The sequence below is a fragment of the Drosophila eugracilis genome, unplaced genomic scaffold (genome assembly GCF_018153835.1).
Source record: "Drosophila eugracilis isolate 14026-0451.02 unplaced genomic scaffold, ASM1815383v1 contig_408, whole genome shotgun sequence".
Lineage (NCBI taxonomy): Eukaryota > Metazoa > Arthropoda > Insecta > Diptera > Drosophilidae > Drosophila > Drosophila eugracilis.
The window spans coordinates 470,502-496,547 of record NW_024573270.1 but is presented as its reverse complement, the minus strand read 5'-3'; the positions used below and the strand labels follow the sequence as shown (position 1 = coordinate 496,547).

At 39.0% G+C, this 26,046-nt stretch overlaps 1 protein-coding gene across 4 annotated transcripts in view; it reads right to left on the bottom strand.

Moving 5' to 3' along the window:
* Positions 1–26,046, bottom strand: part of LOC108103787 (teneurin-a) — a 222,360-nt gene that overhangs the window by 129,465 nt on the left and 66,849 nt on the right. For 2 of the 4 annotated variants that reach the window (XM_017209417.2, XM_017209418.2), the window contains exons 2-4: positions 23,046–23,756; positions 20,748–21,569; positions 20,124–20,193 (exon numbers count right to left, since the gene is read on the bottom strand). In XM_017209417.2, coding sequence (XP_017064906.1) covers positions 20,124–20,193; positions 20,748–21,569; positions 23,046–23,406 — 1,253 coding nt within the window. In that variant the 5' untranslated portion in view covers positions 23,407–23,756. Of the gene's footprint in view, positions 1–11,914; positions 12,470–20,123; positions 20,194–20,747; positions 21,570–23,045; positions 23,757–26,046 lie in introns of those variants that run through there. The other 2 variants (XM_017209419.2, XM_017209421.2) reach the window with 1 other exon arrangement.

Here is a 26,046-nt window from a genome sequence, read left to right as displayed (position 1 = left end):
CCCCTCCCCATTTTGGATTTTGCATTTGCGGCGCCTTTCCTATGCGTGTGTGTGTGTGTGTATATGTATGGGTGTGCGTGTTATCCTTGGCCTGACAGAAAAATGAAAGTTTAATGCGTTTGCCAAATACAATTTTCACAATTTTTTTCCCTTCCTTCCCTCCTCTTCCCCCTTTTTCCTTTCGCACGCACACACACAACAGTTTTTTCTTAGTTGAATTTAGTTTGGAAATTGAGTTTTTCCCATTCGCGCTCTATCTCTTTCTATATATAAATATATATCTTAATATATATATATGTACTTTTTGTTGGCCGGAAAATGTGTGCGTCTGTGCGGAAATTGCATTTTTCACCCTTTTCCCTACATTTCGCCTCAGCCTCACTTCTTTCTTGTACTGCGATTTTTCCCATTTTTTCTGTTTTCTGTAAACCTTTTTTTTTTTTTTTAGCGCATTATCCAACCAGGGGGGGGGTCAGAGGTCAGTGCAAGTTTAAATGGTTTAAAGTGCTTATAATGCAAATATTAAAAGAGAGAGCCAAAAGGGTTGCCAGTTGGGAAAGTTAAGCGAGAAGAAGAGCAATATAAAAGTTCAAATCGCAAAGGGTTAAAAAGTATCTTTCTTGGCCATAAAAAAGAGAACACTTAATGGCTGTCTTGACCCTTAATGCCTTATTTAGTACTAAAAAAAAAACAAATTGAACATACAAAAAGGCAATTTAAAACGATCAAAGTTTAGCCTTACTAACTTTAATATAGAAAGCAGATAAATTACTCAACCTACTGCTATATCTTTTCCCTAGGATATATATTTTCTTCTTCTGCTTACCCCCATCTTTCCCCCCCAATGCCATAATCCCAACTTGATTTGCATAGACGCTCAATCAATTTTAATCAATCTGCCCCCCCCGCATTCCTTCCTTTCTAATGCCCAGCAGCTAATTCCTTAATTCATTCCCCTGTCCCCTGCCACCACCGCTCACTCCTCTTAGTATTGGCCAATACAAATTACAAACGATTTCGTTTAGTTTTTTTTTAATTGAAAAATTGTTTGTTGGCACGACTGGAAATCTACTCCCAAAGCCCAACGCCCATCACCCATCGCCCATCGGAAAATCCACGTGGCGAAAATATCTCGAAAAACAAAACAAATAGAAAACTGGGAAAACTGGGAAAACTAGGGAAACGAGGGAGTACATTTTAATCTACAAATTGAATTTCCCTACATGGGCGAGCCAAAAAAAAAAGGGGCAGGGGCAGGGTAACAGAAGAGATAGAAAGAAGGTCCTCTCTCTTTTAATTGCCGGGCCGACACGACTTGTTTACATTGGCAAGCCGGGATGAAGCCCCCTTGGGCACCCCACGAATTTGTTGCCTGTCAAATAAAACAAGACGCATCAAATTATTTCAAATTTATCGCGACAAAAAGGTGTCCTGTTCGTATACTACCATCCTGCCGACTGCCTCCTGCCTCCTGCCTCCTACCTTGTCCTTTCTGGCAGCTGGCGATTTTCAACCCTGCTGCTGCTAGAGAAAAGAGAGAGAAAACAACAATCCACCCCGAGAGGCTCAAACAAGCCAAACAAAAACTATTTGGAAATGCTGTCAGACAGACCAACCACATATATATATTCCCTATAACTTCGATATATACTCTCATAAAATCTGGCAGAAACCAGGTAGGCAGAAAGGCAGCAAAGGCCGAGGAGGGGGACACATATTTAGCCACAGATTCGTACCGCAAAATGACAGGCCAACGACAATTAATAGCCATCATCCCAGAGAAGGAACAGCTCGAACCGTAAATGTAGCTAACACACAAAATGATATTTTGACACGCAGCCACCAACTAAAACTTGCAATTAAACCAAGGCCCAAGCCCAAGCCCAAACCTTAAACCTAAAACCCAAAACCCAAAACCAAACCCCCCCAAAAAAAAAAGAGCAAAGCAGGAAAACCAGAAAACTACAGAACCATAGATATCAAATCTTTTTTCTTTTTTTCCTTTTCTTTTTTTGGCTTTTGTGCAATTGTGGGCTATTGTGGGTTAATGGCACTTTAAACTGTGCTCCACACACACTCTCACACACACACACACACACCGAAAACCGCACAGGAAACGGACGAGACTCGGAGAGTATCTTGTGGATACTTTCTGTCTTTGATTCATATTTGGCACGCAATAATGCCATCTACGAGCTGAAGAGATATTAGAACCAACAGATTTTTAATCTCAACATCTTTAAAGGCTAAAAGATACATTTTTATAGATTATTTTTTCGAAATGAAATAAGCAATTATTTCTTACAAAATGTGTTAAAAAAATAAACAAGTTTTTTTATAAACTTTAAACACAAAAAACAGAGACTGAGATACTCGCATCTTGCAGATACAAATTCCTGTAAGGCAGAAACCTTGAAAGGGCTAAAAGTCTATAAAACTCGAAAGACGAAAAACAAGGGCGTATGGGCGTGGCATGTTATAAATCATAATGAATGGTGCAGAAATTAACGAAAACGCAGCAGAGAGAGAGAGCTTAAAATGCAATTTAGTCGCTGCAATTAAGGGGGGGACCATGACTCAGACAATGGGTATAAACCCCCCTTTTTTTGACCACGCCTTCTTAGGGTGGAAAGGGGAGTTGGAGGGGGTTGCCTTTCAAAGAGCCACGCCAAAAGAATACAAAAGCGTCGACTGATTTTTATCAACTAACCAAGCGTAACGCAGACAAACACTTCCTAAATCACTTGAGTGCTGGCTGCTAGCTGCTAGCTGCTGGCTGCTCCTCCTCCTCCGCTGGGCCCTTGTCTATTTTATTTTATTTTATTTCATTTCGGGAACAACCCCCAGAAGGCAACGCTTCCTGTGCTCTGCCACATAAAACATAAATTATTTAATTTTTTTTTTTTTTTCGTTTCTTCTCCTTCTTTTTCTTCTTCTTTTCTAAGGGAACTTTTTGGTGGGGTTTTTCTTATCGGAATTTTCGATGGCGACGGCGGCGGCGCTTAGAATTCGAAAATTATGAAACACTTTGGTTTTGGTTTCAGTTCTGGTTCCTTACTTATATGTTATATATATTTATATATATTGCCATCATTTACTTCATTAAATTTCTTTATGGCACTCGAATTTCATTGGGTCTTATAGTGCGAGGAGTAGAGTAGTATCGAGTTCTGGCTGCAAATTCAGCTGCGGGCCTCACACATCATAACAACGCGAATCGCGAGGGGGGAGGGGCGTTTTATCAAAAGATCTCACACAAAAAAGGTTTCGGTAAGCTGATCCGCCGCTGGGATACCCCCAGCACTGAGAGAAAAGAGGTTGTTGAATGTAAATATCTTGCAACTTAAGCTTATTAACAGAAAGGCTCCTCTAACTTATGGTTTAAAAACAGTCAACTTAGGCAGGTTTTTGGTTTTTTAAAGTTTTTTTTAACCAACTTTTTTCTCTGTGTGTTTCCTTCATTCTGAAATCTTTGTAAACCCTTCAATCTTTGATTTGAGTTAACGGATTGATTTCCTTTGCCATATTAAATTCGCTGGCTTTATGTCAGCTTCAACTCAGTTTGCTTTTTGCCAGAAACCCTACATTAAAAATACTAATTAAGTTAAATAAAAAAAAAATAAAAAAGAAATTCATCAAAAAGAGCTGCCTAGCGCATATCATAATGCTATTCCCTAATCTGATTGACTGGACTTGCAGGCATTCAATACCCAATGCCAGCTACGTTTTCCTACATTACTTTTACTAGCCACCCCTCTACACTCCCCCTCCCTCACACAATTCAATCAAACTTTGGCTGAGGGCAAACTTTATGACACCCCCCCCCCGCAAGTTGGAAATGAAAAACTCGCGGCATATGAAGAAGCCTACAGTAGAGAGAGAAAAGTCAAACGTTTTGCATGGAAAATGGGCGAAAAGTCAGTGGAAAGAAAGAAAGGTTCTTAAAGAGGAGCTTTTCCATATAGATATATAAATTTAGGGGAGTAGGTGGCAGGGGGGAGGCGCAGCAGCAGCAGCAGCAGCAGCAGCAGCGACAGGAATAATAAATATTCAGTTTAAGTAAATGGGCTTTTATCGCGCATCTCTGGGGTGCCATAATTTGCCATTTTTGCCAGCCTGTCTGCGTTCTATTTTCTGGGTCCCCAACCCCCCTTGCTTTTCCAGCATTTTTCCCTTCGTTTTCTTATATTTTTTTCTTTCTTTTTTTTTGAATGGAAAAGGGAGTCGAGCCAGCCAACTGCCTGTAATTGATTCAACAAAACGACGGGCAAAGGTAGGTGCAAAAGGGAAACAAAAAGCGAGAAAAGCGAAAACTTGGCGACGAGGCAACAACAACAACAACAACAACAACAGCAATTATACGCATAATATATTTTCACTCATAAATATGCAATGCGTGTGTATTAATGTGCCAGTATGTGTGTTAATGTAAAGGAGGCACCGTACTTTAAACAAACACGCGTGTACTTTGCAAAATAAAAATTATCAAAACCAAAGTCACGCTCTCGCAGAGAGCTGCAGGCGGGAAAACGAAGAAAGGAAGAAACCTCAAGTAACATAACATTTTTGCCCATAAAAATGTGAAAAATTTTGTTTCAGCTTCTTGGCCGCTTCTTTATTTTGTCCATGGAGGGTGGGGGTGGCTGGCGAGAGAGAGAGAGAAAGAAAGAGAAAGGTTGGGGAAGGCAAATCACTTCACCCAAGTGAGGCAACAATTTAGCTCATTTATTTTTATACATTTTAAGAAACAATAAACCAACGGCCCATAAAACACAAGCCACCAAATGAAAATGATTTAAGGGCAGGCGGGCGCACGAGAATTATTTCGTTGGAAAAGTTCAACAAAATAATTGCAACGTTTTGTTGGATTTCCTTTCTGCCCATTCCACCCACTCTATCCCCCCACCACCTTTGCCAGTGATTTATATTAGCAAAAGCGTTACCCTGGCAGAAGAAAGGACAGTGTTGTTAGCAGCCGTGCCAAAGTTGGGTTTGCAAAGGAAAAAGAAGATTTTTCATATCAAAAGCAGTTCAAATTCTGTTACTAAATGGGAGACTTTTTAGGCTATAAAGTTAATAACCACCTTCTTTAGAAGTAATAATTAGCTTGGAAAAAGAAATATAATAATCATTTTCCAACACTAGTTTGTAGCTTTATGATTCTTTATCAGTTTTAGGGATATATTCTCCCTGATTAAGACTTTTTTGGCTTAGACGATTCTAACATCATTTGTAAAGTAACTCCCCTCCGCATTTAGTTCCTCGACTATCCCATCCCAACCAGTGTTGCTCAACTATTTAGAACGCATTCATGAAGTTTGGCAACATGCCGCCTGCCGCTGTCACTTTAGCTAACTGCAAATGGAATTGAATTAAGCCTGCTTTGGCCATCCAATTAGTTGGCCCCGTTTTTTAAAGCCAGAGCCAGCCGTGCGGGCGTACAGGGAATTTGTCGAGCGGCCCTCTCACTAAGAACTGGCATTAGTAGTTAGCGCGGAAGTTTGGCAACCCTGCAGAAAAAATGCAACGCTGTCATTTAATGAGTTTTCTGCTCAGCATTTTGTACAGCAAAAGCTTTTCCCTGTCAGCCTTTAAATCCATTCCAAATATATATATACGACTTTACTATGTAGAATATATATATATATTTGGGTGTAGATTTTTCGCGACAGGATGCTGAATGCTGGGGAATGTTGAAACTTGAAATTTAATTATGCCAACTGCGTTTCGCAACGGTTTGTTTTTACTGAGCAGCAGCAGCAGCAGCAGCATCAACAGCATTCCCGATGCAACGTCGTCTTGAGATGCAACACACACACACCCACACACACACAGAGAGAGACATACACAGGAGCCACAGCTACAGCCACAGCCACTTGACTTCTGGAGTGGCACTTTTACCCAGCACATTTCCACCGGCATCGCCGCCATCACCCGCACACCCCTGACTTCTAGCACTCGAGAAAATGCTTAAATGCTAAACACGCCTGGCAAATTAGCTCCTTGTTCGCCCTTTTTTTTTGTGCCTCAACAGGTTCGGCACGTTGAATATATTTTCCCTCTACACCCCCCCAAAAACCCTTGCCTTACATTTCCATTTCCCACACAGCACAGTTTTCCCCAAACCAAAATCCACACTACTCGCCGCTTATCAAATTTACCAGCAAACTTTCAATTGCACTTCACAGCTCGAGATGATGATATTATTACTCGATTTGATTACATTTTGATTTGATTTGATTTCGATTTAGGACTTTTAGAAGGCTTAATTGGTCTTCGGGTAAAGCAATTTCGACTAGTGTTTGTGTAGCTTTTTTCCAATGTCTTCTTTCGGTTTTGTGTTTTTGGAAGATTTACGATTGAAGGCAATGCACCCTTTATCGTATCGTATAGGAAAGAAGCCAATCCAGTCCGCCCGCCCTCTTTATTTTCCACACACACACGCTCCAATTCATTTGGAAGCGATTTGTGTGGATTTATGGTTTGTTTGTCTCATTGGCAACTTGCTGCATAAATTTCGAATAATTATGGAAAATAAATTTAGCTTTTCCTCTCTCTCTTTATCTTCTTCTTGTAGTGCCTTTGTAAATGCAAAATCAACAAGAACAACGCGAAATCAGTCAAGTATTTTCCTTATTTCCCCCCGTTTCCTTTTCTTTTCCCCCCAGTTTTGCCAAGGCAACAACAACAACACACCATCAACCAGTTGTGCTGATTCACACACAGGTAGAAAATGTTAAAGAAAAATAAACGGAAAAGCGGGACGAGAGGTGTGAAAACGGTTTTGAAGGCGAGCAAGCGAGCTGCCCTCTGCATGGAGGATGGAGGATGGAGCATGGAGGATGGAGGAGCAAGCACTCCTCGAGTGTTTGGAAAATAAACGATGTTGTCTATGACAAGGCATGACGGTAATGACCAAACGCTGCTGGACCAGACCAGAGAATCTACTACTCAGCTCTCGGCTCAGCTCGATTCTTCACAGCTCCTTCTTCTTCTTGGCCAAAAACAGCCTGCCGCCTACTGCCGCCGCTTCCTACCACCAAACACATCTTGCTGCCTTTTTTTTTAGCCGCGTCATTGTTGCCAAGCTTCTCGGCAGCTTTGTTTTTGATTTACTTTAACAAGACAAAAAAAAATATAAGAAACACTGAGATAAAGTTAGCAGGGATATAAGCTACAGAAAATCTTATAAGAAAATTCATTTTAAAATGGCAAAAAACTTTGAGAAATGTTAGGAATTTTCTATAAATTTCTATCTTGAATTTTAGAGGTTTTTTTTAAGATTTTCCGTACTTTTTATACAAATTTCCATTCTTACTTTTAATAGTTAAATTTCTTACACATTTTCAACCTTCTTCTAACCTCTTTTATAACCAGTTTGGTCCCCCCTTCTTTCCCCAGTGCATTTTTGCCCATATTTTTGCTGGCATATTTTTGTTTTGGGAATTTTTCAATTCAAGGTTTTGGCCCGGTGTGCTTCACACCTCGCTCTTAAACTCTCCGCTTAAAATAAATATAAAAAAAAAAAGAAAAAAGAAAAGGAAGGAAAAAACGCAAGAAACCTCCTCCTCGTCGATGTCGCCTTCAGTGTTTTTGCTCAGAGTTTCCTCTTGGTTTTTTGTGCAACATCATCATGGTCCCAGGCACCGTGTTTCTGGGTTCCATAGGAGTTGTTCCTCGATTCCTCGGGTCTTTGGATATCTTTCCTGAGAGGCTGCTGACTGGCTGCTTGGCCTGCCTGCCTGCCTGGCCCGCCTGCCTGCCTGACTGCTATCAATGGCAAAACCTTTTTGGATTGTTATTTTGGCTGTCTGCACTTGTGCGAGGAGCCGGAGAATCGGTCTCTTCTTCTGACTGGCATCATAAATCATCTCAAGTGGCTGCCTGCCACCTCTCTGCCCTCTCCGCTGGCTGCCACCACTCTAAAATCCCAGCTATTTTGGTTCTCTTGTATCTATAACTATAACAATTTGCAAGATACAAAGATACTACTACACAACGGCTAAGATACACTCATGACGCGCACTGTCAGTCAGTCAGTCAACACTTTTGACATTCTCGCTCGCTGCACTACTAATTTGCACACACTTGAGTTTATTTTATTGAGCTGTCCTGAGCAGAACAAGATGCAGATACAACTTGTGTTTCAGATACAATTTCAATCTGCACCCGAGGGGCATTTTTCCTATGACTTAATCAAACACATTTTAGTAGAGAGAGGGAGTCGATATATTGGCTTTAATGTCTTTGGCAACTAATTCTGGTTAATATTAAACATTTGTAGTTTGTTTTAGATTTAATATTGAGCATGTTTGAGGGGGAAATTCAATTTAGTTAGTGTTAAATTTAGTTACTTTTAGATAGCTCCTGTTGGAATTCTCTAGCAGGTACTTGTTATAGTCCTTTATCTACCCATTCATTAATCTATCATACTTTCTTACTATCTATATCTTTTCCTTTATTTTACCCAATATATAGCCCATAAAACCTTTCAAAAATCATCAACAATCCTAATTTATACCCATATCACATCGCTTTACTACTTTTATAAACCTCAATAAATGCCTTCTTATTACAGCACATCTAAGATGCTGTTTTTGAGAAACAACTCTCTACTGCGGTACTTTATTCAGGGTTTTCTTTCATCTGGAGATACAACAAAAATGCATCTGTTGTGTCGTCGTCTCAGATACAATTTCAAATTTTTTTCTGAAAGGAGCGCGCCCTTTCTCACAATTTAATCCCCGAGAACAGGTACCACTCGAGATATGTACCTACTACAGAGATCATACTTCATCCTACTGCATCCATGAGATACATTTTTCCTTTTCTTCTTGCCTTGCCTTCTCGCTGGCGTTAAACTGACAACAGCTGTGCGCGTTGCGGCACATTTGCAAAACGCCAAAGGAGCAAAAGACAAGAGAAACTCGACCTAAAGATGCGGGGGAGGCGCAGAGGCTGGATTCCTGATTTTTGCAGGTTATGATGCATGGTTACCTCTCCTATATCTCTTTATATACCATAAACCATAAGCTGCTCTTCTGCTCGACTTTTATTGGCCCAGAAATGCGGCAACAGCGCTTCGGGGGAAACAGCTGTTGGAATTCCTAGGGTTTGATGTATCTTTTGGTGGCTCAAGAAACCCGAGAAGATCATGTTTGAAATTGATATATCAGAAATTGGTTGATGGCTTAGCTTCGATCTTGGTTGGGAATTTGAAATTAAAAAGGCGGTTTCAAGAAGATTTTGGTTGTGAAAAAAGAAGAAACTGGATTTGGAGATGGTTTGTTAACTATTTTATATCTTTTTTTGTTTTTTGTTTTTCGGTAATTATGATAACTTTCTTTTGACATTCCAAAGTGTTTTTGGGTTTTTAAAAGTAAACACAAAACTTAAAATGAAAATAAAATAAGATGTTCTGTTAGTCAAAATAAGACATTTTTGTAGGGTACTTGAAGTTCTTTTTCTGTGTTTATTTTACCACAAACATCAAGTTTCATAATCTAATGCATTTTAAGGAAAATAAACGGTTTTTAGTCAAGGAATGACCTAGATTTTCCATCTCCTACTTGCCATCATCTTTGTTTCAGCTAAATGTTTTAAGTTTTAAGTTTAACGCAGAAAAACACAGATTAACAATCAATAAAATGCTAAAAAAAAGAAAGAAATTCGTTGGAATTCTTATAAAAAATATCAAAAGATCAGCCATTCGTAACATTCAGAAAACAATTGTCTTAAAAAAAACCTTTCCAATTTCCAACTTGCCATTTTCCGTTCAAAAACCCAAGACTCCTTCTTCGACTCTCTCTAGAGTCGATTTGAATTTATGGCCCATAAAGAACTCATTCAATTAAGCTAAATTTTGTTGAAAACTCCAGCTGATTGAATCGATCGTTTTCGGACTCTTTCAACAATTTGCTTAATTGCAAAACGCCAACAACAAACACCAAGAAAAAAGGGGTAAAAGGGGCGTCTTTTTGAATTATTCTTGATCTTCTGAATATCGACGGGGGTATACATATAATACTGACTCTCTATATACTATACGAGTATGCCCCAACTATAAATCCATCCGTTGATTGCCGTCGGCATTGATTTATGGCCACAAGCGGCGAAGATCGCGGATGCCAGCAAGCGCTGGCCAAAGATCCCACAAAAGATACAAAGATGCGAGAAGATACATTTCAGCAACACATGGCAAAGTTATAGAAAAAGCGAGAATATGGCTCAGCAATAACCATTTGCGTTTGTCCATTAAACAAATGTGCAAAAAAAAAACAGAAAAAAACTGAAAAAATAAACGTCAAATTGTAAGACAACGGAAAATAAACAAAAAAAACCCAAAAACGGCACACAAATTAAGAAACATTTTCAAAGCCTAGAAAAAACATTAAACACCCAGCACAGAGACGACGGCTAATGAATATAAATTATTAACTATGTTGGCACTTTTGTCTAATGTGTTCTTTAGTTCTTTTTTTTTTTTACCCAGCTATTTGGGGGGTTTCCCCCAACTTGTTCTTTTTTTTCAGACAAAATGTATTTGAAAAGGATGTCAAAGTGTTTCAAGTTGTCAAAATATTGGGTTTACAGTGTGAGTTATTGGTTGGAAGTTGGCTAATTTGTGTTGAGTTTTGTTGATTTTGTTGAAAGATTTTGATTTTAAGGAGTATCTTTGGTTAAGTTATTTGATTTTAAGGAGTATTTTTGGTTAAGGTACTTGATTTTAAGGAGTATTTTATATAGTTTGGAGGTTTTTAAGGTTTTCTTTAATATTTAATTAAGCCTTTTTTTAATAAGTTTATAATTTGTTTAGAGGAATGGAAATTATGTAATGAAAATAACTTTAGCTAGTTTTTCATGAGCTTCTTTAGAATGTTAAATATTTTCTATATAAAAAATTGCGTTTATTTTACATTTGTTTGTATTACTTTATATTTGATTAAGATTATTAACATATTTTCGATTTTACTTTTGATTTTAAATGCCTTTTCATCTCCCAAAAATCATTGCTAAGATTCTTTCCTTAAACTCTTTCCTAAAAATCTTCTTTTTTCTATATCTATCTCAACTTATTTCCTGCGAATTTAAACAGAATTTGACTATTTTTTAATATATAAAATAGTGTCCTAAATAAAATTGTTTTTATAATGAATTTCCTATAAAATGTGTTTCTTTTTTTATCAATAAAAATTTCTTTAGAAAGCAATTAGAATGTCAAAAATGTACTGAAAAAACCTACATAAAATCTTAAAAACTTTCCAATTATTTTCTTTAACAAGCTTTGCTATTTATTTTTAATACCATAAAATGTAATTCCTTTAAAACACAAATATATCCCCCATTATATCTCCATTATTTCCTTTAGCAACATAACATTTTTGTTATCATTAATTTGCAAATTGAATTTCCGTTTGATTTGCCGTATCGAAAATATTATTCTAGGGCAGAGTTCAAATTTTGACAGCAATTAGAAATGTTTTTTGGCATTGTTTTTTCTATCCAAAATAGAATCGAAATTTCAAATGCAAATCCTTTTCTTTTTTTGGTTTTCATTTTCATAGATTTTTTCGCGATTTTTGTGTGATTACTTTTTTTTGCGTTATTTATTATTCCTGTTATTTTCGCTGTTATAAAGTGGTTTTTTTCCCCATCTCTTTCTTTCTTTCTTTTCCTTATGCCATTTGCATTTTTGCCAATTTACAGTAATAAGAAAAGCAAATGGCGATGGCAAAAAGGATGTTGCAAGAGAGAGAGAGCACCGTTAGAATAATAGTAAAGCGTAACATTTCACAAAGTTGTTGTTGTTTTTTTTCCTCTTTTTTTCGACCCTTTTTTAGCGAGTGTTTTTCGTTTTTTTTTATTGTTTTTTGGGCCAAGGAAAATGTTTTTTTTATCATATAGAGTGACCTACATTTTGTTGTTGTTTTTTTCTGCTTCCACAGGCAAATTGCACTTGCAATTTGGTTGTTGCTGTTGTTGTTGTTTTATCTCTGGTGCGTGTTTTGCTTTGTTTTTTTCTTTAATAGATTTTCTTTTTGGTTTTTCTTTCTCGGTTTATCCAAATAAAGATGCTGCTTTCGAGTGGTTGTAATCCGTTTTCAAAATTTGCCGTTTTTATTTCAAACAAGAAACTTGCATTTGTTGTTGTTGTTGTTATTTTGCGTTTTATATTTTTTATGTTTTTCTTTTCTTCTCTTCTCTTTTCCCTTTATTTTGTTGTTTTATTTTGGATTTTTAGCACTTTAGCACTTGAAAAAAAAACGTTGACGGACAGAAGAAACATATAGAGAGATTAAGAAACATAAATACATGTATCAAAAAGTGGCAAAACGATAAGCGGAGATATCGAAATTAACCGAAAAAACGGAAACGGAAAAGGCTGCATAGAAAAACGCATTAAACAATTTTTGGAGAAATCAAAAAATCATCAACAACAATTGTTCCGCAAAAACACAAACACACACACGAACGGTTGTTGTACACAACAAATCCCAAAACGTAACGCACACGTGTGCGAGCGAGAGGGTCAGCGTTTCGCACGCGTTTAACACGGAGCCGCTTACAAAAAAAAAAAAAACACAACCACACACACCCGAAATGTTGCGGTAAACGGCCGCGTAAGAACCGTCCGTGTTGAAGCTGAGTCGACGAATGGCATGATAAAACGCAGGACGCGATGATAAACCGAATGGAAGCAGACGGAGCACGAAACAGTGTGACCGCCCCGCATCGCTGTTGCGTTTCGCTGTTAAGGCCGTTCAAGAGAGCGAAGCGCAGCACAGTCTGTTATTGGAGAGAATTTTGCTTGCACTCTCTCTATTTCCGTTTGCCCTCCTCTCTGTGCCGTTAACATTCGTTGGCCGAAGTAAACAGGATTCTTTAACATTCGCTGTTGGCGGCCACAGGTTTCTGTTGTTGTTTGCTTGCATTTATTGTTATTGTTGTTGTTCTTGTTGTAGTTATTATTTTAATATTTTTTAGAATTTATTTTTTCAAAATATATATTTTTGGTGCTTAATTTATTTAATTAAAAATCATTTTTTTAATCATGTAAAAAGTCCTGTATAAACATTAACATAGAAACATTAAAACGCTTTCAGAATCTCTTAAAAAGCAGATTAAATGCAGCAATTTAAGCATTTGTTCATCATATTGTTTCTGTTCTACGTTAAATATTATACATTAACTTTTTTAAAACTGCATATATTTTTGTGTTTTATTATATTTTCTTTAGTTAGTTTATGTTTTTAGCCCGCTTAATGTTTTATGTAACTATTTACTTCACTCTTACAACTCTCTTTTGCTTGCTCTTGCAATGCTTTTATAACGCTTTTGCTCTTTGTTCTTGACAATCTCTTTACGTACTCTCTTGCCTTATCCTTTTCGTATAACAGTCCCATAACTGTGCTCTCTTATACCCCCTACACAAATAGGTTGCTGACTTGGCTATTTTTCGGAAACAACTTGTTGAAGGATTTGCATTTTTATCACATTTTTTAGGCTTTGCCATAAAGTTTTTGGTTTTTAACTTTAATTTGCATTTTAACTTAAGCTCTGTGTGAGTTTTTTTTTTATTGTTTATTTTTGCCTGCCAAAGATTAATTGCCCGAAATAAGCAGAGGAGGCGTTATAAATGGCGATTGTAATTCGACACCTTTGGAAACATAAAAAGTAAGGAAAAAACAGTTACAACATTTAAACACATTTCTCACAACCAAAAAAAAAAAAAAAAAAACAACAAAAACAAGAGGAAAGGCAATAATAATAAGGTCAATCAACGGACTCAGCGGGCGGCGACTGCGCTGTTCACGTCGCTGTTGGCGTCGCTGTCAACAGCTGTCGCGCATGCGCAATGCGCATAAGAAAAAGGAAAGAGACAGCTATAGCGAGAGAAAGAGAGAAAGAGGTGGTGAAATGTAACAAATACAGGAAGAAATTTGGTAGTTTGTTTGAAAAAATTATTCAAAAATTAATGTAAAATATAAAAATTGTTTGTAAAAAATCTGAAAATATTATTCTTTAAAATTATTTTTAGGCCAATACTAAATTAAATGTTATTCTTAATATTTTTTATGCATTTTTTTTAAGTTTATAAAGTCAAATAATATAATCCTAAAACATTTCCTTAATTCTGATAAAAATTTTCGTTAATTATAAAATTCTTGAATGAAAAATCAGAAAAATCTAATAACTTATCATTTTTTTTCAGTGCATTAGCAGCAGATTAATTGCATTGTCGGCGGCGTGAATTTATGAATTTCTCATGAGTGATGGGGATCTCACTCCCTCCCCATTCTCTGTTTCTCATTTTCAGCGCCACTTGAGGAAAAAGGAAAAGCAAGACAACATATTTTCAAAATTTTTCCAGTTTTTGTATTTGTTGTTATTGCAATTGCGTGGGCCCGCATTGTTGTTAGTTGACCATTTGTTACTGGTAAGCTGATCCGTTACGGTTGGTGGATATATCTTCCGTAAACTAGGGATAGTCTTAGGGATAGGAATTAATGGACAACTTTCAGTCCATTCATCAGAGTGGAAAGTCAATGAAAAACTATATAAAGTTTAAGGAGAATTTTTTGAAGAAGGAGAAGATTGGATTACTACTTTACTAACAAAATCAATTCACTGGGAGATATTGGAAAATATGTTTCTAAGAGAAGCTTTCTGTAGGTAAGAAAAAGCTTTTAAGGCCTTTGAGATGCAATTTTACATTTTTCCTATACTTTTTAATGAATTTCGTTGTTAATATTTTCCTTTAATTCATAATTTTGATATTAGTCAACAAAGGTGATTATAAAAGTTGTAGTATAATTTCCTTACTTTTCTTTTATTTTATAATATTAAATTAGAAAAATAGAGCTAACAAAATTGAATTAAAATATTTACAAAACTAGCAAAAGTAAAACAAAAAATTATCCCCAATTTATGCCTTGAAAAATGCCTTGAAACCAATTTCCCTTTTCGTGTTTCCCACAGGGCATCTCTTATCATCTCGTTTCGCCCCCTCGGAATTGAACTTTCAACTTTGTTTTGACATCCAGAGACAAATTCAATTAAGCCAAATCAGTCGACAATTAAACAATTGAATATAATTACGCGAAATTATGAGCGTTGGCGAAAGAGAAGGGCAGGCAACTGGAAATTGCGGATTTACAAAGTCAGCCTACCTCCCCCCCAAACCACTGCCAAACCACCACCAATCCAAACTTCTCTCCCAAAAAAAAAAAGAAACGAACCTAATTAATAAAAAAGTGAGCTGCTGACGAAGGTCTTGCGAGGTCTTGAAGATTTTTGAGCGGTTCGAAGGTTGTTGTGAAGTGAATTGTTGAATTGAAGAACCCAACTCAGTGGGATGTCTCTCTGCGGTCAACTCCTACTGCTTTTGGTTATACTATATACATATATCCCTTACATAGATATCACATATATATATATATATTCACCCAATCCCTCTACCATCTACCATCTCCATTTGTTTGCCCTGCCACCTCTTCAACTCCTTTAATGAAGTGGATAAGCAAACTGAGCCCCGAGTATCCCACAGAGTCTCTGTATCTGAATGTATCTGTATCTGTATATCTGTATATCTGTATATCTCTTGGATGTATATCTTATGGATGTATATCTTATGGATATCCCCTGGCGGATGTGTCTGTGTACAGTTATAATTAAGTGATACACATAAACGGGCGCCCAGGTCTCAGTTTCTGTTTAATGATTGTTTTCAATTAGTCCCTTCGTTTTCTTCGCCTTCTGATACCCCCTCTTTTCTTTCTTTTTCCCTTCTAAAGCCAAAGGTGTTTTATATTTTTGGATATATCTTAACTATTATCGGAGATCGTATTACCTTAAAGATTGAGTGAGAAAATCATAGTTTTTTTTAGTTAGAAAACAAATCATTTTGTTGTTTGATTTTTCAGTTGATGGATTGGTTGTTGGATTTTATACAATTTGTTGGGAATTTGATTTAATTTTTGAATTTATGCAAGCATTTTCTAAGTAATTTGTTAAAAATTTGCTTAAGTTTATATTTTTTATATTACAAAAAACAATAAAAGTATTTTTTAAATTTTAAGCTGTCAAGATTTAAAGTTATTTTAAGTGATTTTTAACTTAAGAAATAGAAAATACTTAACCTTATAAACAAAAATTCTAATAAAAATTTTAAAAAATCATTAAAAAAAAAGCAGACCAAAACCCAAGGTATCTGCAAGTTGTAACCCTTATTTACCCAGATCTTGTCAAGATCTTCTTTCTTTCATGGCAAACAAATCTGAAGAACAGCGAAAAAGCGAGCCAGTCACTCAGCGAGACACTCACTCGAGTCGACTCTGACTCATTCAACGCACTGAAACACTGAAACAAAAGCGGGGGCGTTGGAAAGGTTGGAAAGGCAAGAAAAAACAGAACCAGAAAACGTTTAACTCAATCCGGTATGGAGGGCCCTTTATGTGTTTTACGCTTGTTTTTATTAATTTCCATCATACATCTTCGACTGTCAGCAAAAGCATCTTCGACAGCTATGATTAGGCCTTCAACTTCACCTTCACCTTCAACTCTTTACCATAGTCAATGGCCATTCCGGTAACAAGCGGTCAATAGCAAAATGTTAACTTCAAGAAAATAAATCCATTGATTTGATTTCAATTAGGCTTATTGATAATACTGAGCACTTGAGATGAAGCAGAAGAGTGAGTTTAAACTTGAAGTTGATTTGTCTTAATGAGAACCATAAGTTCCTCTCTTGCAGACTTCATAAACCAAAATATATCTACAAAAATATATAACCCAAGCAAATTTCGAACCTAAAATGGACACTTTTGGCTGTCAGTTATCATTTTTGGGACTCAGTTTGGTTTCCATTTCCCTCGACACAAAGTCCAGACCCAGATCTGCCAAAGACAACTGGCGCGAATGACGACGGCCACAGTGCAGTCAATTGACCGCTAACTGTTGCAGGACGACTCCATGTCCTTCGAATTTGTGGCAGCCACAACGTGTGGCAGACAGCTTAAGACTCTGCCTGACATCCTGTCCACATACATCCTGCACTCAGGGAAAATGTTTTTAAGATGTTTTCTCTTTTAATTTACAAATTTTTTATAAAAATATTTTTAAAAATTCAAAATTAAAGTTATTTAAAAGAAGATTTAAGACAAAATAAGAATCTAAACTTATAAAATTTAAAAACTTTTTTTTTCATGGTGCAGGATAATGTTTGAGGCAGCCAAAAAGTGGGAGTCAGGCGGGATGGGTGGGTCAGGCTGAAGGCCGTGTCGTTGACAGTCGTCATGCGCAGCTACTTAGACGGACATAAAATTATGATTACAGCAAATGCCACATGCTCCCCATATGCCATTCCCCCTCTTTTGATATAGAAAGCCATAGAAAACCACCATATATAGAGGGGGCGGAAAAATCCGAGGCAATTCATTACAATAAGCTCACGAATGTGCCATAAAAAAAAAGGAAGGAAAAAAAAGTGCACTCGAACCATGAAATTGGCAATTCCAATCCCCGGTTTTAGTTGTAAAAACTTTCATGATCCCCACATTAATAGAATATGCCATGTACTCTCGGCTCATTCGGCCCCAAGGATAATCTCTCATCTTTTGGCAAGGCCATTATTATGGATGCTATCCACCACCGCAGGTCCACTGCTCAAGGAGCAGGTCCACCTAAGGGTCCTTTGTTCGTTTAACTATTTAGTTTTAGTACTGGAAAGGAGGCTTAGTATGAGTATTAAAGGTGCTATATTAAATGTTGCTATTTTGGGAATGATTTATAATATTACTAAGTATTAAGTTGAACTTATTAATAAGTTAAGTTTAGCTTAGAAAATCAAGACTATTAGTTACCTAATAGAACCTATGAAACCCCTCTTCCAAGAGTGGGTAACCCACCAAACCTAAATCTAATTCCTATTCTTCAGAACAAACCCATCTTCTTACTTCTTACTACCCATATCTTACTTACACCTAGCATAATTAACCCCCCGAAAAATGAAGACTCTCTTATTTTAGAACCCTAAAACCCCCCCTTTTCTTTTGGCTGTAATTTAGTGTAAACAAACCACTTGACTATCTCCCACCGCCAGCAGCAGCAGCAGCAGAGGCTGCCTCACTTTTTAAGCCTCTGGAAAAGCATTGTTTGTGCCCCATTCAGAGGAATATCCGATGCTCGAGGAGCAGCTACAGAAGCTCCGCAATCATTAGCTGTAACATTAGCGTCTGTCTTGCGGTGGAAACTTTCGGCTACCTGAAACGCTCTTCCATCCCTCCCCCTTCTTTTTATGGGGGGGTTGGGGTTGGTTGAAATCCACCAAAATGTGCAAGAAGTACAAGTTCTGCAGAAAAGCTGAGGGAGAACGATGACGAGAACGAGGACGAGGGAATCCAATGGCAATGGTTAAACCTATAAAACCACGTAATCTCCAAGCGAGTTCTTTAATTATGCTGCACACAGAGCCACTGGTGCTGCTGCTTCTGCTGCTGGAACTGGAGCATCAGGTGGCAGGTGGGAGAAAACTGGATGAAGGTGGCAAAGGCAAAGGGGGCGGCAAGAGGCAGGAGTGGCAGGACACAGGGACAAACAGTCCTGAGAAGGAGGAGAAATCCAGAGGAGCAAAGCAAACAAAATGCGAGGCGAAAGCCGCTTACAAAACCGCAAAATGCTACGGACATCTTTTTGCCAGATGGGTTGGGTTGGGGGGTGGGGTGTTGGCAAAAAAGCCCGAAAGCAGAGGGAAATGGAGGCTGGGGGTCTCCGGAAAACTGAGAACAAAAAAAAAAAAAAAAAAGAATCCAATGGCCACCAAAGGCAGCCATTTTGAAGTTTGGCGCTGCGGCTTTGGTGTCTCCACATCTGCCTGGGATTACAATGGAGCCGCTGCACTTGTAGATGAGATACGAGACTGTGTGGTGGGGTAGAAAGTCCCCGGAAAAGCAGAAAAGACCGACTGAGAAAGAGACGGACGGACGAACCAACATACAGAAAGATAGATAGATAGAAAGACAGGCAGACAGACACAGAGACTCTGACAGAGCGATAAACAAACAAACTGGCGATCCGGCGAACACGGTTGCCAATGCGAAACCATTTTGCGAATTTAATTGCCGTTAACATGAGTCGAGCTTCATTTTACTTTGCATTTCCGGAACACGGAGAGAAATATATTCCAAGAACAAAGAACTTAAAAAGTGAATAGGAGAAGTAGTTTCATTGAAGGATTCTCAAGGTCTTGAAAGTCACCATTAAAAACTGCCTAAAAGTAGGCAGTAATAAATTTTCAAGGCTTTCTAATCACAAATTTTTCAGTTTTTAGGCATCTTTTTCCCTCTAGACTTTCTTTCTCTTGCTAATTTCCCTACTTTTGAACTTATTTTTCAGTGCATTCAGTTGCTTTCTATCTGAACGGACACTTCGTGCAACATGAGCCTCAAAGAGAGTGCGCCCTGTAGTCCAGCTGGAGATTAGAGGGCAAACGTTGACATTGTGGAGGTTCCGTTCCTTCTCCTTTGTTTTTCCCTCAATATTGTTCTGTCTTCCCAAACTCTGGCAAATAACTCCAACTCCAACTCCAACTCCAGCTGCTTCTGTCACCCCAAAAAATTCCGCTTGATGGATTTAAATCGGGTTTCGATGACAGCACCGAAAACAGCACACAAGGGGAAATAATCTTCCCCAAGAGGGGGGCTGGGTGGTGGTTAAATCAGATAAAGTCATCGATGAACCGGATATTCAACAATTTAAGTTACTTTTGATGGGAGAATATGTCTAATGATGGCAAAATCATTCAAATTAGTTGGGATTTGAGGTATTATGGGTAAGTCTTAAAGATATTAATGAAAATCTTAAAGAAAATTCGGAATTTTCCTTGAGATTTACGAGTCTTAAAATAACTGCTGTTAGTATTATCCTTCCATTATCATTTCTTGGCAAGAAGTTGTTTGATTTTGTTATTATCTTTAACAGGTATACAAAAAAGAGTCTGTGAATCATCAAATATCTAATTTTGTTTCAAAAATCACATTAAAACCTAAACTCTTTCCTAAGAATGTCAAGAGGTTCCACTTTGATTAGTTGTAAATTTTCCAAAATAACATTTCATTCGCACTTACCCATTTGAATCGCCTGGTGATATGGGCTTAAGCTGCTGATCTGAACGGAGGTTATCGCTGAGTATATAATCTGTAAGAAAAATAACAGAATTTTTAACAGAATGTAGAAAACCTTTGCTAGCTATGCTGCGAGCGAATAAGCTTTCTGTAGTTTGTCCCAAGCTGTAAATGCCTAACAGAAAAGTGAAATCCTTGCGAAAACTCTGTTAAAAGGAAAACTATCTCAACAGGACGAAAAGCTTTTCGCGACTTCGAAAAACATCGTCAGCATCGGCAAAGTTAAGCTAAAGCCCAAAAAGCTTGGGACTTAAAAGCTGCGCGGGATTTTTATAAAATTTCCCTGCTTAATATTTCCCTGGTTAATAATGGTTTTTCTTTGGCTTTTGAGGTTTGATTTAAGGAATTAAGGAATTATTAAAATAAACACTAATTTCGAGTGTAAAAAATCATTAAATTGCAAATTATAAAGCTAAAATATGTCAGTTAAGCCGAATTTCGTTTGATTTTCCATCCGATTTTCCCGTTTCAAAACATCTTCTTTCGCAAGGGTTTTTTTTAACCTTTCCCTAAATTCTATTCCCAACTATTTAATACCCCAAAAAAACTTAAAGCTTAAACCCTCACCCTTTTGCAGCTGACTGGTGGGGATGAACTCCTCGTGCTTCTGGTCGCCCTTCTCCTCGTACTTCAGCTTGTAGTCCGAGTGCTTGCGTAGGGACATGAGTAGGGATTGCGTACGTGGCGGGATTTCGGGTGGCGCCGGTTCTGGCGGTGGTTCCTCAGACTCCCCGCCGCTGCTGCAGTTACCCACATCCAGGGAGCCCAGACCTAGCACAAACTCATCATCGCCGCTATCCTCGGGTGGCAATAATTGCTGCTGTTGCTTCACAGCGGCAATCTGTTGCTGCTGCTGCTGCTGGTGCTGAGCCATCTGAAATTGCTGCTGGTGGGTCTGGGAATCGCTACTGGAACTGGTCATTCCACTTAGACGATTCAATGTATTACGATTGCGATGACTACGATTGCTGGACGCTGCCGTCGATGATGAAGCCGAAGTTTTCAGTATATTCATATTATCCAATCCACCGCCGGCGCTCTCATCCCCAGAAAACTTCGACGAGCTGTTCAGAAAGGGATTTGTGCTGCGCGGCGTATTGGCTGTGACGCCATTCTGTACGCTACTCCCGCCACTGCTGCTGCTATTGGGGAATAGTCCCAGATTGGCATTCGATTGGTATTTCCCAGCGGAAACGGTGGACACCTTCAGCGGTGACCCGGCAGCGCACAGCGAAGAGCGTTGCTGGTGCGGCTGCGCATAGGTCACCTCGGGTGCTGTGGTCACTGTGGCCGGGCCATCGCCCAGGCCAGGCGTGTCATCCAGACGACGATCACCACCACGCTGTCTCAAATAATCCGGTTCGCAGTCAGAATTATAATGTTCCATGCCTGAAAATTGAGAAGAAAATGGAAGTTTAGCGCTTACTTAAATGGGGTTTTTCCTGGTTTCCTAAACTGATATAGTTTCCCCTGATAGTTTTCCCTGCCTACCTGCCTACCCTGCAATCCAAACATTTGACCAGAGCTCTCTGCTGAGACCAAACATTTACAATATCCACGTCACAGCATGCGAATTCTGTTTGTTTTTGGCTTTGCGTGGTTGGCAATTGCAAGGCTCAAGGGGAGAAGGCTGGCAAATCCGGGCAACTGGCTTTTCAATTTTCCTGCAAGAGTAACGGCCGGCAAAAACAATTTGCGAGGAGAAGAAGGACGGAATCGTCGCGTTCGTCCAGGCGTTATTAGGTTGTAAAAAATGAATCGTAAATTGCATTAAATATTAACAGACAATAAAACGAAACGAAACAAATGCAGGCGCGCGCGGCCCGTAAAAAGAGCGTTTTCCTTCGCTGCTCTTCGCTGCGATTTGCGTTTTATGCTTCGATTAAGTTTGCTCCCCCCCCTCCCGGGAAAATGTGCAGAAAATGTGGGCGGAGTGGGGAAAGTGGTCGTCGGACTATAATATCACAGAGGATGTTACCATTGTATCGGCCATTAGGCCAGAGCCGCGCTGCCAACTTGATTGTAATTGAATTGCACGCTGCTGACGTTCGCGGTGCTGCTACCGGGGGTATTGTCAAGTACAGTGAACACTAGCAGTTAACAGAAAGGTTAACCATACCATTGCCATATCAGAAGAAAATCTCCAACAAACTGACAGCCATAATCCTTACTTTCAGCACCATCATTTTCAAAAAATATTTGTCTTAATTTCTTAGTTCTCTTGTAGGCAACATTCACTGTGTATTCCCCATCGGTTACGTCGAGCGATTTACTGAATTCAATCAGAGAAATGTCAGGAATGCTGCCCACAGCCCCCCTTCCTTTCCCTCCTCTCTCATTCCTAAAATGTATCTCAACATCTTGGTCAGCTCCATTTCAATGGCCAAGCAATTGGAATCGATTTGTCTGCCAGGGACCTAAGCCAGTCTGGTTAGTTGGTTACTCGGTTACTGGACATCATCCTCCTCCTTGATATCCTCAACGCATCCTCGACACAGTTGCGGTCGGCAGTTGAATAATTCAATTAAATAAAATAATGAATATTTACTAGCTTGACCGACTGGTAAATCGCATTTGGTTCCTTATATCCGAGACGTAGGAAAACCCTTCAGGATGCACAGAAAGGAAAACTGACTACGTTTCTCATGGGGAAAGTGCTTGGAAATGAAAGACAACTTTTGGCGAAACGAAATGAGGGAAAAGATTTTGTTTTTGTTGTTCTAATCAAAGGATCTTTTTAAGGACTTTCGTAATAGTAAACCCTAAGTAATATCAAACTCTTTACTTCTCAAACCTTCAACTTGCTCTTAAAATATTATCAAAAAATATCAAAACTTTCTCCAAGTACTCGTATACTATACTCACTTGCCAATTGCTGACTCTGCAGCAGCAGCTGGGCTAGCAGTTGGGTATCGAAGGCCGTCGCCTGTCCAGTGTTCTGGTACTCATCCTCGCTGCTGCTACCATAGCCGTGACCCATGCCGTGACCCAGACCATGACTTAGTCCATGACCATGACCACCATGACGACCGTGACTGTGCCATTCGGCGGAACGCTGTCGTCGCAATTGTTCTCCACCGCCAATGCCTCCGCTCCCTCCACCGACTCCACCGCTTACGGATCCTCCACCTCCAAGTCCGCCGGAAGCATAGTAATATTCACTGCTGGCAGCACTGCCGCTGCCAACACGTTTACGGCCAATTGTGCCGGAATGACTGCTGGACATGATGATGGGTAGATGGGTAGATGGGTAGATGGGTAGATGGTAGATGGATAGATATTGTTCTGGTTTCGGTCTGGCTGATCTGGAAGCCCCGAGGGTTAATCGACCAATCTCCTCCGGATGTTGGTGGATTTCAATGTATAGTAGTAGTATAGTAACTACTACTATACTAGGCAGGTGCAATTACTATTTGTCCAGTGATGAACTTGTCCTTCTTGTTGTTGTTGTTGTTGTTCTTGTTGGAGTGCTCAATCGATGTTGTGGCATCGCAACTCCGGCAGCAACCGCTGGCCAACAGCCAGGCCATGTGGACCCGACGACCCGGTCGCTTTAAGTGCTTAACCGAATTAACGCTGAAACGATAAAAACGACAAAGTGTCAGGAGGAGAAGATAAAGCCATAAATGCACGAAAATGAAAATAAATAGCAGCCGGTACCGAGAGTTTTGTGTATATGTATATCCTCCTCCTCCTCCTCCTCCTTCTCCTGTTACCAACCTACCACCCCGCCCCCCTTTGGTACTTTCACTTTGACTTCTGGACGTAAAGTGAACTTAATAGCAATTGCTGGAAGCCATCCCATTCCCCCATTTTACCATTTGGCCAAATGGCAGTGATGGCCATCCTTGGATTATGTTATAAAGGGAAAGTAGCTAACAGAGAGGTATGGCATCTAGGTGAGCATAGATGGTTGGGAAATATCTATTTGTAGTTCAAAATTCTATGGAAATCACTTTTCAAAAAAGCTAAATTATCGGAAAAATCGAAGAAAAAATCGATAAATGTCGATACTTATATCGTAATTTATCGATAATTTTACATTTTACACCCTAAATAAATAAAATTAGATACCAGTAGCAAACCAAATTTATCCAAACTAGTTTTTTCTTAGCTAAGAAAAAGCCAAGTTGGCAACTCCTTTCGTTGGCCAGCCCTCTGTTTATGGCTGCTTCCTTGGTTTAGACAGACAATTTGACTTTTGATTTTGATGATTGAGCATTTGAATGCACTAAAACACAGGGGAAAAGGGCTGGGAGCACAAGTGGGTCATTACTGACAGCCTCCGCTCGATGCGGGTTAAGGCTGCCAGCAAGCCAGGAGGCAGCAAGCCAGCAGCCAGCAAGCAGCTCAATGGCCACGCAAATGTTCAAAGGGACACGGAGCCACAAAGGTTATCCTTGCAGAGGACTCAACCTTTCCCTGGCGAAAAAGCCACTGACTCAAGGATTGCGAGTGCGTGTGTGTGTCTTTGGGAATGTTGTTATCCTTTATGGGCTTGGTGGGTCTTATGCGGACACATTCGAAGGACACACAAATGTCCTGTCAAATTGGAGTTGTGGATTTTCAAAAATGATCACTACCATTCCCTGGAAAATGAAATTAAAATGCCAAAAAGGTGAGAAAATCAAATTAACTTAAGCTCTTATGAGCTTTTTTGGCATACATTTTCGAAAATTACAAACAAAAACCACACAAAAACTATGTTTAAGACTATAATATATGGATAATATTACCAAAAACTACCACTTTATATATCTACCGTATAAAAGTCGAAGAAAAACAACTGCCGGCGATAAAGAAAAGCAAGTCAAGATGTCGAGGAATACTACAATTTAACCATTTTTATTCGAAAAGCTAAAGCATTTTCCTTGCTGTTGTTCTTGTTTTTGGCTTCTTTGGCAGTAATTTTCCAGAAAACTGGCCAGACCAGGACTTGCCACACTCCACACCTCACACACCATTTCCCCCACACCCCCCCCTTGTCCATACTTTGGCTGCTGTAAAATGGTGTAACCGAGTGTTTGGCTTCTTGGGTAAACAGAACTTAATCGAATGCAACTGCATTTGCAGTTCCGAGTTCAGGTCAAGTCCTTCCCATTGCCCCTTTGCTGCTGTATGGAACTCTATGTTTTTTTTTCCTTCTTCTTCTTTTTTTTTCCAGAGCATCCCCCTTTCCCCTTCCCGCCTACACATTACGCCCCCTCCCCCCGACGCAGTGCACTTTTCTCCATCGGCAAATGCACAATTTGGCCTGCAAAATGCATATTTGTGGCATCCATTTGTATGGCTTTGTTGGTTCGTAGTCCGAACCGAAAGATAATCAAATACGCATTTCTCTTTCTCTTGCTGCCACTATATCGGTCTCACTCTAATGAACGAGACCAGAGTTGTCAACATGGCTAGGTTCCTTCTTTTTAAGGTTTTTTTATAGACAACAAAAATAGTTTGAAACTTTTTATATATTCCTTAAAAGCCATGTAAGGAAAGAAAAGAAAACTGTTTTCAAGTTGAAAATTTGTTTTAAATACGTTCCAGAGTTGCCAACATCTCAAAAAAAATCGTTCACTCCCATTCACAGTGTTCCCTCAACAAGCCGCCAGCTCATAAATCAGACTTAGAATAGAATGGAAAACTCTAAATGCTACCCGTTTTCTAGCTTTTCTTCTTCCCTAATTTGGCTATTTATTGGCCATTTCCCCCCACCCAATTTTTCAACAACAGACAACACTATGGCCTGATGGCTAGGCCCAAATAGAGAAACTGCTCAGCATCAATTGCAATTTTAAATTGATGCCTGCATCGGCTGCAACGAAACTTTGCTAACGAATTAAGAGCAAAATATTATATGCCTGGCAAAATGTTG